At 49.0% G+C, this 12,559-nt stretch overlaps 1 protein-coding gene across 2 annotated transcripts in view; it reads right to left on the bottom strand.

The window, feature by feature from the left end:
• The window catches only part of LOC106570898 (BMP-2-inducible protein kinase), a 104,888-nt gene that overhangs the window by 25,622 nt on the left and 66,707 nt on the right, over positions 1 to 12,559 (bottom strand). The window contains exons 8-15 of one of the 2 annotated variants that reach the window (XM_014143469.2): positions 12,053 to 12,156; positions 11,848 to 11,927; positions 11,477 to 11,694; positions 11,116 to 11,255; positions 7,714 to 7,866; positions 4,110 to 4,339; positions 2,918 to 3,096; positions 920 to 1,048 (exon numbers count right to left, since the gene is read on the bottom strand). In XM_014143469.2, coding sequence (XP_013998944.2) covers positions 920 to 1,048; positions 2,918 to 3,096; positions 4,110 to 4,339; positions 7,714 to 7,866; positions 11,116 to 11,255; positions 11,477 to 11,694; positions 11,848 to 11,927; positions 12,053 to 12,156 — 1,233 coding nt within the window. Of the gene's footprint in view, positions 1 to 919; positions 1,049 to 2,917; positions 3,100 to 4,109; positions 4,340 to 7,713; positions 7,867 to 11,115; positions 11,256 to 11,476; positions 11,695 to 11,847; positions 11,928 to 12,052; positions 12,157 to 12,559 lie in introns of both variants that reach the window. The other variant, XM_014143468.2, reaches the window with a different exon arrangement.

Raw genomic sequence — 12,559 nt, forward strand, 5'->3', positions numbered from 1 at the left:
GGGACCCCACTATAGATCATCCTGTTCATTAAGGAGACGTGCTGTTTTGTTCTCTGAAGTCTAGCCTGGTAATAGTGACCTATTCCAATTTGAGCATTGAAATCACCAGTTACATCAAAAAGACTGCAGTTACTCACCAGGGCCTGTAATGTATTTCACAAAGCGTCTCAGAGTAGGAATGCTGATCTAGGATCAGTTCAGCCTTTCAGATTAATAAATGAATAATGCTATATAGTCAGAGGGGACATGATCCTAGATCAGCTACTCCGACACTACACAGCCTCTGGGGTTTAAGGTTGTTGGGGGGGAATAGTGAGTGTGGTTGGGGGTTTAAGGGGGGTAGAACAGTGAGTGTGGTTGGGGGTTTAAGGGGGTTAGAACAGTGAGTGTGGTTGGGGGTTTAAAGGGGGGTCAGAACAGTGAGTGTGGTTGGGGGTTTAAAGGGGGGGTCAGAACAGTGAGTGTGGTTGGGGGTTTAAGGGGGGGTAGAACAGTGAGTGTGGTTGGGGGTTTAAAGGGGGGTCAGAACAGTGAGTGTGGTTGGGGGTTTAAAGGGGGGTAGAACAGTGAGTGTGGTTGGGGGTTTAAGGGGGGTAGAACAGTGAGTGTGGTTGGGGGTTTAAGGGGGGTAGAACAGTGAGTGTGGTTGGGGGTTTAAGGGGGGGTAGAACAGTGAGTGTGGTTGGGGGTTTAAAGGGGGGGTCAGAACAGTGAGTGTGGTTGGGGGTTTAAGGGGGGGTAGAATAGTGAGTGTGGTTGGGGGTTTAAAGGGGGGTAGAACAGTGAGTGTGTTTGGGGGTTTAAGGGGGGGGTTTAAGGGGGGGAGAAATGAAGACAGGAGAGTTCCAAACTGAAGTGTTGGGTCCTGTTGGGGCGTGGCGAGACGGGGTTGGGGGGAGGGGCCTCCATTAAGACTTGCCTGCGCTAGCCAGGAAGGGGGCGGAGCCAAACAGGTATTCAGGGAGGAGGGGCTTGGCAGTTGCGGCGGAGGTGATTGGCTGCAGCGGTCGCTCTGCCTCCATGCTAGTGGTTCTCTCCACGGGTTTACCTGCTCAGGCAGATAGGGGATTGTTAGACACAGGAAATTCTAATTCAAAAAGGTTTACTAGCCATCAAATTAACATTAGACATAAATAATTGTCTTTGGAATCAGGAGTGCATTTAGTGAAATATAAGAACGTTTGCAGATAGAAAAGAAACAAATCGAGACAGATTATTAAATATATTGACATATGGCAACTAAGAGCAGGAACCTTTTGTCTATTAATATATATGTTTACATGTGAGTCATTTAGCAGACGCTCTTCTCCAGACATTTTCCCTGTGGGAATCAAACACAGGTGGAACAGTAACGGAAAGGTAAAATATTGGGGCACTTGCTGGGGGACGGTAAAAGATTGGGGCACTTGCTGGGGGACGGTAAAAGATGGGGCACTTGCTGGGGGACGGTAAAAGATGGGGCACTTGCTGGGGGACGGTAAAAGATGGGGAACTTGCTGGGGAAGGTAAAAGATGGGGAACTTGCTGGGGAAAGGTAAAAGATGGGGAACTTGCTGGGGGACGGTAAAAGATGGGGCACTTGCTGGGGAAAGGTAAAAGATGGGGAACTTGCTGGGGAAAGGTAAAAGATGGGGAACTTGCTGGGGGACGGTAAAAGATGGGGAACTTGCTGGGGAAAGGTAAAAGATGGGGCACTTGCTGGGGAAAGGTAAAAGATGGGGAACTTGCTGGGGAAAGGTAAAAGATGGGGCACTTGCTGGGGAAAGGTAAAAGATGGGGAACTTGCTGGGGGACGGTAAAAGATGGGGAACTTGCTGGGGGACGGTAAAAGATGGGGAACTTGCTGGGGAAAGGTAAAAGATGGGGAACTTGCTGGGGAAAGGTAAAAGATGGGGCACTTGCTGGGGGACGGTAAAAGATGGGGAACTTGCTGGGGAAAGGTAAAAGATGGGGAACTTGCTGGGGAAAGGTAAAAGATGGGGCACTTGCTGGGGGACGGTAAAAGATGGGGAACTTGCTGGGGGACGGTAAAAGATGGGGAACTTGCTGGGGAAAGGTAAAAGATGGGGCACTTGCTGGGGAAAGGTAAAAGATGGGGCACTTGCTGGGGAAAGGTAAAAGATGGGGAACTTGCTGGGGAAAGGTAAAATATGGAGAACTTGCTGGGGAAAGGTAAAAGATGGGGCACTTGCTGGGGGACGGTAAAAGATGGGGCACTTGCTGGGGGACGGTAAAAGATGGGGAACTTGCTGGGGAAAGGTAAAAGATGGGGAACTTGCTGGGGAAAGGTAAAAGATGGGGAACTTGCTGGGGAAAGGTAAAAGATGGGGAACTTGCTGGGGGACGGTAAAAGATGGGGAACTTGCTGGGGGACGGTAAAAGATGCGGAACTTGCCGGGGAAAGGTAAAAGATGGGGCACTTGCTGGGGAAAGGTAAAAGATGGGGAACTTGCTGGGGAAAGGTAAAAGATGGGGAACTTGCTGGGGAAAGGTAAAAGATGGGGAACTTGCTGGGGAAAGGTAAAAGATGGGGAACTTGCTGGGGAAAGGTAAAAGATGGGGAACTTGCTGGGGGACGGTAAAAGATGGGGAACTTGCTGGGGAAAGGTAAAAGATGGGGAACTTGCTGGGGAAAGGTAAAAGATGGGGAACTTGCTGGGGAAAGGTAAAAGATGGGGAACTTGCTGGGGAAAGGTAAAAGATGGGGAACTTGCTGGGGGACGGTAAAAGATGGGGCACTTGCTGGGGAAAGGTAAAAGATGGGGAACTTGCTGGGGAAAGGTAAAAGATGGGGAACTTGCTGAGGAAAGGTAAAAGATGGGGAACTTGCTGGGGAAAGGTAAAAGATGGGGAACTTGCTAGGGAAAGGTAAAAGATGGGGAACTTGCTGGGGGACGGTAAAAGATGGGGCACTTGCTTGCTCTGAGGAGGTCGAACTCGCGGTCCAGAAGTTCCTCCTCTGTTAGTTTGGAGAAGTTGTCCTCTCCGAAGGGGTTCCAGCGGGACATGTCAGGAGGGTGACTCTGGGGGGTGACCAGCGTCTGGGGGTTGGTACGGGAGGGAGGGGTGGTCACCTTTAGGTCCACCAGAGGGTTTCTACTGGGGAGAGAGGAAGAGAGAGGAAGAGAGAGGAAGAGAGAGGAAGAGAGAGGAAGAGAGAGGAAGATATGAAGTGGGTCTGGGCAGGCTAATGATCACCATAGACTGAGATGTGTATGATGTGTTGTATTACATGTGGTGTCTGTTACTGACAGACATTACAGGCAAATAAATATTGGGGTATGAGGTGACTGAGGGATGTTACCTGGTGTATAGAGCCTCAACAGGGGAAGGTGTTACCTGGCGTATAGAGCCTCAACAGGGGAAGGTGTTACCTGGTGTATAGAGCCTCAACAGGTGAAGGTGTTACCTGGTGTATAGAGCCTCAACAGGGGAAGGTGTTACCTGGTGTATAGAGCCTCAACAGGGGAAGGTGTTACCTGGCGTATAGAGCCTCAACAGGGGAAGGTGTTACCTGGTGTATAGAGCCTCAACAGGGGAAGGTGTTACCTGGTGTATAGAGCCTCAACAGGTGAAGGTGTTACCTGGTGTATAGAGCCTCAACAGGGGAAGGTGTTACCTGGTGTATAGAGCCTCAACAGGTGAAGGTGTTACCTGGTGTATAGAGCCTCAACAGGTGAAGGTGTTACCTGGTGTATAGAGCCTCAACAGGGGAAGGTGTTACCTGGTGTATAGAGCCTCAACAGGGGAAGGTGTTACCTGGTGTATAGAGCCTCAACAGGTGAAGGTGTTACCTGGTGTATAGAGCCTCAACAGGTGAAGGTGTTACCTGGTGTATAGAGCCTCAACAGGGGAAGGTGTTACCTGGTGTATAGAGCCTCAACAGGGGAAGGTGTTACCTGGTGTATAGAGCCTCAACAGGTGAAGGTGTTACCTGGTGTATAGAGCCTCAACAGGGGAAGGTGTTACCTGGCGTATAGAGCCTCAACAGGGGAAGGTGTTACCTGGTGTATAGAGCCTCAACAGGGGAAGGTGTTACCTGGTGTATAGAGCCTCAACAGGTGAAGGTGTTACCTGGTGTATAGAGCCTCAACAGGTGAAGGTGTTACCTGGTGTTAGTGTATAGAGCCTCAACAGGGGAAGGTGTCACATTTCCAGCACCAGCCCCGATCGCCACGACCCCAGGGCTGACCCCAGATCCAGCCGGGTTAAAAGAGCCCAAAGGAAGTTGGAACTCTAGCGGGGAGGTCACAGTGGGCTGCTGGGTAGAAAGCTGTTGATGGACTTGTAGTTGCTGAAGTTGATGCTGCTGTGCAAAGGCCTGGTGGTACTGGTGCATCTGACAGGGGAGGGGAACGAGGTAACAGTGACATGATTACAGACACTGAATGAATCTGTGATGGACAGGACCAGACAATAGGACCGACAGTCATAGAGACCTATATTAAAAAAGGTTGATTATGGCTCGACAGTGACGAAACTCAAAATGTATGGATAAGTGACATTTCCTAAAACACTCACTTTCCTAAAGTGACTACAACGGACGAGAGAGAGAGAGAGCCTGATTTCCTCTGTGTAATTGCTTCATATGTCACAATTTAACACAGTCACACACACAGCGAACCAGTGGAGTTTACCCCCTCCTCCTCCTCTCCCCTGATAACTGTGTGGACGGAGCAGATTGCTGCTGAAATGAAAACAGATGGTGACCATTCGATGGAAAACAAGCTAAAAACGACTCTGCCTTTACAGTACGTATTTGGATGACTGGTGTTGGCGACGGTTGTCACAGAGGGGTACGTAAATATGAGGGGTAGGAGATTTTTGGATGAAGTCACTGCTCTGCACCCCATACGTTTGGCAGAGGTCTGTTCAGCGAGGGAGATGCCAGTGAGTGTTTGGAGAAGGAACGTAAAACTTTTTTTTATTTTTAAAAGAGGCCATTTTTTGGGATATATTTGACACAGAATGAAATAGCCAGCTGTTTCCAGCATCCTGTCACACTGTGCATGTTCTTGCACTCCTAAACAAGAGAGTTTTGCTTCCCTCTACTGAACGTTATCTCGCCTATGTCCAACGTATAATATAGTTTCAGCCAGGTACATTTATATCTTATTGCCTGTCGTTTCTGCATCAAATAAAACTGGGGGAGGTTTCAGTGTGTGGTAATCCATCTTTTATTTTTAAACCCTGCAGTTCATCTGCAGCTTACTGGATTTGTGTTCACCACGTCTAAACTACAGCTCTTACCATGGCTGAGTAGTGGGCCTGTTCCTGGGCCTGTTGTTGATGTTACATGGTTGAGTAGTGGGCCTGTTGTTGATGTTACATGGCTGAGTAGTGGGCCTGTTGTTGATGTTACATGGCTGAGTAGTGGGCCTGTTCCTGGGCCTGTTGTTGATGTTACATGGCTGAGTATTGGGCCTGTTCCTGGGCCTGTTGTTGATGTTACATGGTTGAGTAGTGGGCCTGTTGATGTTACATGGCTGAGTAGTGGGCCTGTTCCTGGGCCTGTTGTTGATGTTACATGGTTGAGTAGTGGGGCCTGTTCCTGGGCCTGTTGTCGATGTTACATGGCTGAGTAGTGGGCCTGTTGTTGATGTTACATGGCTGAGTAGTGGGCCTGTTCCTGGGCCTGTTGTTGATGTTACATGGTTGAGTAGTGGGGCCTGTTCCTGGGCCTGTTGTCGATGTTACATGGCTGAGTAGTGGGCCTGTTCCTGGGCCTGTTGTTGATGTTACATGGCTGAGTAGTATTTTTTTTTAAATCCCCCCTCTACTCTACCCCCCTCCCTCAACTATCCCCCACTCTGTTGCTATTCTTCCCCCCACACTCTACTACTCCTATTCCCCCCGCTCTACTCCTATTCCCCCCCGCTCTACTCCTATTCCCCCCCTGCTCTATTCCTACCCCCCCGCTCTGCTCTTACCCCCCCTGCTCCGCTCCTATTCCCCCCTGCTCTACTCCTATTACCCCCGCTCTACTCCTATTACCCCCGCTCCGCTCTGCTCCTATTCCCCCCGCTCTACTCCCATTCCCCCCGCTCTACTCCTATTCCCCCGCTCTACTCCTATTACCCCCCCGCTCTACTCCTATTACCCCCCCGCTCTACTCCTATTACCCCCCGCCGCTCTACTCCTATTACCCCCCGCTCTACTCCTATTACCCCCCGCTCTGCTCCTATTACCCCCCGCTCTACTCCTATTACCCCCCGCTCTACTCCTATTACCCCCCGCTCTGCTCCTATTCCCCCCGCTCTACTCGTATACCCCCCCGCTCTACTCCTATCCCCCCGCTCTGCTCCTATTCCCCCCGCTCTGCTCCTATTCCCCCCCGCTCTGCTCCTATTCCCCCCCGCTCTGCTCCTATTCCCCCCGCTCTGCTCCTATTCCCCCCGCTCTGCTCCTATTCCCCCCGCTCTGCTCCTATTCCCCCCCGCTCTGCTCCTATTCCCCCCGCTCTGCTCCTATTACCCCCCGCTCTGCTCCTATTACCCCCCGCTCTGCTCCTATTACCCCCCGCTCTGCTCCTATTACCCCCCGCTCTACTCCTATTCCCCCGCTCTACACCTATTCCCCCCGCTCTACTCCTATTCCCCCCGCTCTGCTCCTATTATCCCCCCGCTCTGCTCCTATTATCCCCCCGCTCTGCTCCTATTATCCCCCCGCTCTGCTCCTATTACCCCCCGCTCTACTCCTATTACCCCCCGCTCTACTCCTATTACCCCCGCTCTACTCCTATTACCCCCCGCTCTGCTCCTATTCCCCCCGCTCTGCTCCTATTCCCCCGCTCTGCTCCTATTCCCCCCGCTCTGCTCCTATTCCCCCCGCTCTACTCCTATTATCCCCGCTCTAATCTGCTTCTATCCGCCCGCTCTGCTCTGCTCCTATCCCCCGCTCTGCTCCTATTCCCCCCGCTCTGCTCCTATTCCCCCCGCTCTGCTCCTATTACCCCCGCTCTGCTCCTATTCCCCCCGCTCTGCTCCTATTCCCCCCGCTCTACTCCTATTCCCCCCGCTCTGCTCCTATTACCCCCCGCTCTGCTCCTATTCCCCCCGCTCTACTCCTATTCCCCCCGCTCTACTCCTATTCCCCCTGCTCTACTCCTATTACCCCCCGCTCTGCTCCTATTACCCCCCCGCTCTGCTCTACCTCTATTCCCATTGTCAATCCACCAAGGTTTTAATTAGAAAGAAAAAGGCAAAGAGCCCATTTTTAAACATAGGCTGGGCCTCTCTTAGTAGCTTGATAGAAAACCTGTTTGGATTTAGATCAAATCTCAGTCCAATGGAAGGGCTTTAAGAGAGGTTTAATTAAATGGCTTAATATTTCATTATTTTAACCGTCCAAACTCATGTTCGTTACATAAATATGCTTGTTTAACTTTATCTGGTTAGCCATTCCAAATAAAGTGAAATCTATTTTTTTTTTTTTCATGATTTTGAAAAAAGATTTTCCTGGAGTCGGTAGAACCATGAATACATATTTGACCTGTGATGTCACTAGAGAATTAAAAATCAGGCTGATCTTCCTGGAAATGGACAGGTGTTTTCCCTCTCCAAGGTTTCAAGATCACTCAACTTTTCCAGGATATGTACACCAAAGCACATCGACTTCACCATTCATCCAGTTTAAATCATCTGGTGTGTGTGTGTGTGTGTGTGTGTGTGTCTTACCATGGCTGCGTAGTGGGCTTGTGTGTGTGAGTCTTACCATTGCTACGTAGTGGGCCTGGGCGTGGGCCTGGGCCTGTTGTTGCTGATACATGGGCTGTATCAGCATCTGCTGCTGAAGGGCCTGCTGCTGAAGGGCCTGCTGCTGAAGGGCCTGCTGCTGAAGGGCCTGCTGCTGAAGGGCCTGCTGGTACTGGGAGGAGAGGCAGACCATCTCAGATTGCTATCGATTATTTACAGACCATCTCCGTTTGCTATCGATTATTTACAGACCATCTCCGTTTGCTACCGATTATTTACAGACCATCTCCGTTTGCTACCGATTATTTACAGACCATCTCCGTTTGCTACCGATTATTTACAGACCATCTCCGTTTGCTACCGATTATTTACAGACCATCTCCGTTTGCTATCGATTATTTACAGACAGATTGACGGGTAGATCATTATGTACAGTCGCTGACAACCAGACAATCTGTCACCTATCAGATTAGACTGGTATTGAAAATAGTAGGGTTGTGTTCAATAAGGAGAGAAGAGTAGTGCAGGGAGCAGGGTTGTGTTCAATAAGGAGAGAAGAGTAGTGCAGGGAGCAGGGTTGTGTTCAATAAGGAGAGAAGAGTAGTGCAGGGAGCAGGGTTGTGTTCAATAAGGAGAGAAGAGTAGTGCAGGGAGCAGGGTTGTGTTCAATAAGGAGAGAAGAGTAGTGCAGGGAGCAGGGTTGTGTTCAATAAGGAGAGAAGAGTAGTGCAGGGAGCAGGGTTGTGTTCAATAAGGAGAGAAGAGTAGTGCAGGGAGCAGGGTTGTGTTCAATAAGGAGAGAAGAGTAGTGCAGGGAGCAGGGTTGTGTTCAATAAGGAGAGAAGAGTAGTGCAGGGAGCAGGGTTGTGTGTGGCAAGCGTTTTGAAATTGGGAAGTACTAAGTCAACTTGTCCAATAAAGAACACAGATCTTCGCTTTGAGTTGCAAAACTTTTTGCTACGGTGTGCCCTACAGAACACATCCCTGTGTTGTATTCACTAGACACGAAACGGAAGCAAACAGCAAAACACGTTCCTTTTTCAGGACCCTGTCATTCAAAGATAATTCGTAAAAATCCAAATAACTTCAAAGATCTTCATTGTAAAGGGTTTAAACACCGTTTCCCATGCTTGTTCAATGAACCATAAACAATTCATGAATATGCACCTGTGGAACGGTCGTTAAGACAAACAGCTTACAGACGGTAGGCAATTAAGGTCACAGTTATAAAGACTTAGGACACGAAAGAGGCCTTTCTACTGACTCTGAAAAACACCAAAAGAAAGATGCCCAGGGTCCCTGCTCATCTGTGTGAACATGCTGCAAGGAGGCATGAGGTCTGCAGATGTGGCCAGGGCAATGATTATATTTACATTTACGTCATTTAACAGACGCTCTTATCCAGAGTAACTTACAAATTGGTGCATGCACCTGCAAGTCCGGGAACTTGCAGGTGCCTTGGTGGAAGAGTGGGGTAACATCTCACAGCAAGAACTGGCAAATCTGGTGCAGTCCTTGAGGAGGAGATGCACTGCAGTACTTAATGCAGCTGGTGGCAACACCAGATACTGACTGTTACTTTTGATTTTGAACCCCCCTTTGTTCAGGGACACATTATTCCATTTCTGTTAGTCACATGTCTGTGGAACTTGTTCAGTTTATGTCTCAGTTGTTGAATCTTATGTTCATACAAATATTTACATGTTAAGTTTTCTGAAAATAAACACAGTTGACAGTGAGAGGACGTTTCTTTTTTTGCTGAGTTTACAACACTGATTTTGGTTTTGCTAAAGTGTGTCTTTGGTGTCAGACAGCGTGAGGGTTTATCAGCAGTACCTTTAATATACACCTGGTGTCAGACAGCGTGAGGGTTTCTCAGCAGTACCTTTAATATACACCTGGTGTCAGACAGCGTGAGGGTTTCTCAGCAGTACCTTTAATATACCCCTGGTATCAGACAGCGTGAGGGTTTCTCAGCAGTACCTTTAATATACCCCTGGTGTCAGACAGCGTGAGGGTTTCTCAGCAGTACCTTTAATATACCCCTGGTGTCAGACAGCGTGAGGGTTTATCAGCAGTACCTTTAATATACCCCTGGTGTCAGACAGCGTGAGGGTTTATCAGCAGTACCTTTAATATACCCCTGGTGTCAGACAGCGTGAGGGTTTATCAGCAGTACCTTTAATATACCCCTGGTGTCAGACAGTGTGAGGGTTTATCAGCAGTATACCCCTGGTGTCAGACAGCGTGAGGGTTTATCAGCAGTACCTTTAATATACACCTGGTGTCAGACAGCGTGAGGGTTTCTCAGCAGTACCTTTAATATACACCTGGTGTCAGACAGCGTGAGGGTTTCTCAGCAGTACCTTTAATATACCCCTGGTATCAGACAGCGTGAGGGTTTCTCAGCAGTACCTTTAATATACCCCTGGTGTCAGACAGCGTGAGGGTTTCTCAGCAGTACCTTTAATATACCCCTGGTGTCAGACAGCGTGAGGGTTTATCAGCAGTACCTTTAATATACCCCTGGTGTCAGACAGCGTGAGGGTTTATCAGCAGTACCTTTAATATACCCCTGGTGTCAGACAGCGTGAGGGTTTATCAGCAGTACCTTTAATATACCCCTGGTGTCAGACAGTGTGAGGGTTTATCAGCAGTATACCCCTGGTGTCAGACAGCGTGAGGGTTTATCAGCAGTACCTTTAATATACACCTGGTGTCAGACAGCGTGAGGGTTTCTCAGCAGTACCTTTAATATACACCTGGTGTCAGACAGCGTGAGGGTTTCTCAGCAGTACCTTTAATATACCCCTGGTATCAGACAGCGTGAGGGTTTCTCAGCAGTACCTTTAATATACCCCTGGTGTCAGACAGCGTGAGGGTTTCTCAGCAGTACCTTTAATATACCCCTGGTGTCAGACAGCGTGAGGGTTTATCAGCAGTACCTTTAATATACCCCTGGTGTCAGACAGCGTGAGGGTTTATCAGCAGTACCTTTAATATACCCCTGGTGTCAGACAGCGTGAGGGTTTATCAGCAGTACCTTTAATATACCCCTGGTGTCAGACAGTGTGAGGGTTTATCAGCAGTATACCCCTGGTGTCAGACAGTGTGAGGGTTTCTCAGCAGTATACCCCTGGTGTCAGACAGTGTGAGGGTTTCTCAGCAGTATACCCCTGGTGTCAGACAGTGTGAGGGTTTATCAGCAGTATACCCCTGGTGTCAGACAGTGTGAGGGTTTCTCAGCAGTATACCCCTGGTGTCAGACAGCGTGAGGGTTTCTCAGCAGTATACCCCTGGTGTCAGACAGCGTGAGGGTTTCTCAGCAGTATACCCCTGGTGTCAGACAGCGTGAGGGTTTCTCAGTAGTACCTTTAATATACCCCTGGTGTCAGACAGCGTGAGGGTTTCTCAGCAGTACCTGAAGGTATTGGAGCTGCTGTGGATGGACAGGATGTAGTTGTTGTTGCAGACGAAGGTCTCCAGGCTGCAGCTGCTGAAGGACCCTGTTGGCTGTCTGGGGCTGTGGAGCAACCGGCTGGCTGTTACCAGGTGTTGGAGCTGTGATACAAGAGGAGAGGAGATCATTTATTGTCTATTTAATGAGAATGTGTCTTCTGCCGATACAAACCCTCTCAGATAAACCCGTTGAGATGCACAGGGTCCGCCACGGAGCAGTGCCCCCTGGGGGGATAGCCGCTTACGGGGTTCAGTGTCTCGCTCAAGGGCACAATGGCAGATAAACACACACACACACACACACAGTATTTTTGCATTCTCACCTTTCTGCCCATTGCTGACGGCTACAGAAGGCACAGCTGTAGGGGTGATGGGCGTGGCGGTGATAGGTGTGGCAGCGGCGGGCGTGGCAGCGACGGGCACAGCTATAGGGGTGACAGCTGTGTTTGCTACAGGGATGGGTATCACGTTACTGTTGGCAGCCTTGGGTCTCTGTCTCGGAGCGATGGAAGTAGCTGTCGGGCCCGCGGACTCCGTGATTCTGGAATAGTAGGGAACAACCAGAACAGTGGAAACTTCATTATTAAAATGTATTTATACATTCTCATTGGGAGATGAAATCTATTTTTACAAAAAAAAGACCCGACTCGTATTCTTTCACAAATATCCACAGCACAGTGATATGTGACTGTACCTGGCTTTTGTCATGCTCTTCCTAGCAGCAACCTCGCTGGCTGTGAGTGGCTCAGGAAGTGACGTGGGGAGAGGGGAGCTCTGCAGAGGGGCCGATACAACCGTCACTGTTGCTGGGTATATAGAAACCCAACTTCTCCATACACTGATCTTCATTTCACTTATAATACAAACACATCTGTCACAATCAATGAACAGTGACTTACAAAGAGATTTGCCACTGGACACTCCTTTCCAGCTAACTTGAAGGCAAAGTAGGAGACTTGATAGATATCTGGTCTCTTCTCATGGTCAGGCTCAAGCATATATCCTGGAGAAGACATGGGAGAAGAGGGGACATATAGTTTAATATGGAGAAGAGGGGACATATAGTTTAATATACCCTGGAGTAGAGGGGACATATAGTTTAATATATCCTGGAGAAGAGGGGACATATAGTTTAATATATCCTGGAGAAGAGGGGACATATAGTTTAATATATCCTGGAGTAGAGGGGACATATAGTTTAATATACCCTGGAGAAGAGGGGACATATAGTTTAATATACCCTGGAGTAGAGGGGACATATAGTTTAATATATCCTGGAATAGAGGGGACATATAGTTTAATATGGAGAAGAGGGGACATGTAGTTTAATATGGAGAAGAGGGGACATATAGTTTAATATACCCTGGAGTAGAGGGGACATATAGTTTAATATACCCTGGAGTAGA

Source organism: Salmo salar, chromosome ssa15 (genome assembly GCF_905237065.1).
Source record: "Salmo salar chromosome ssa15, Ssal_v3.1, whole genome shotgun sequence".
Lineage (NCBI taxonomy): Eukaryota > Metazoa > Chordata > Actinopteri > Salmoniformes > Salmonidae > Salmo > Salmo salar.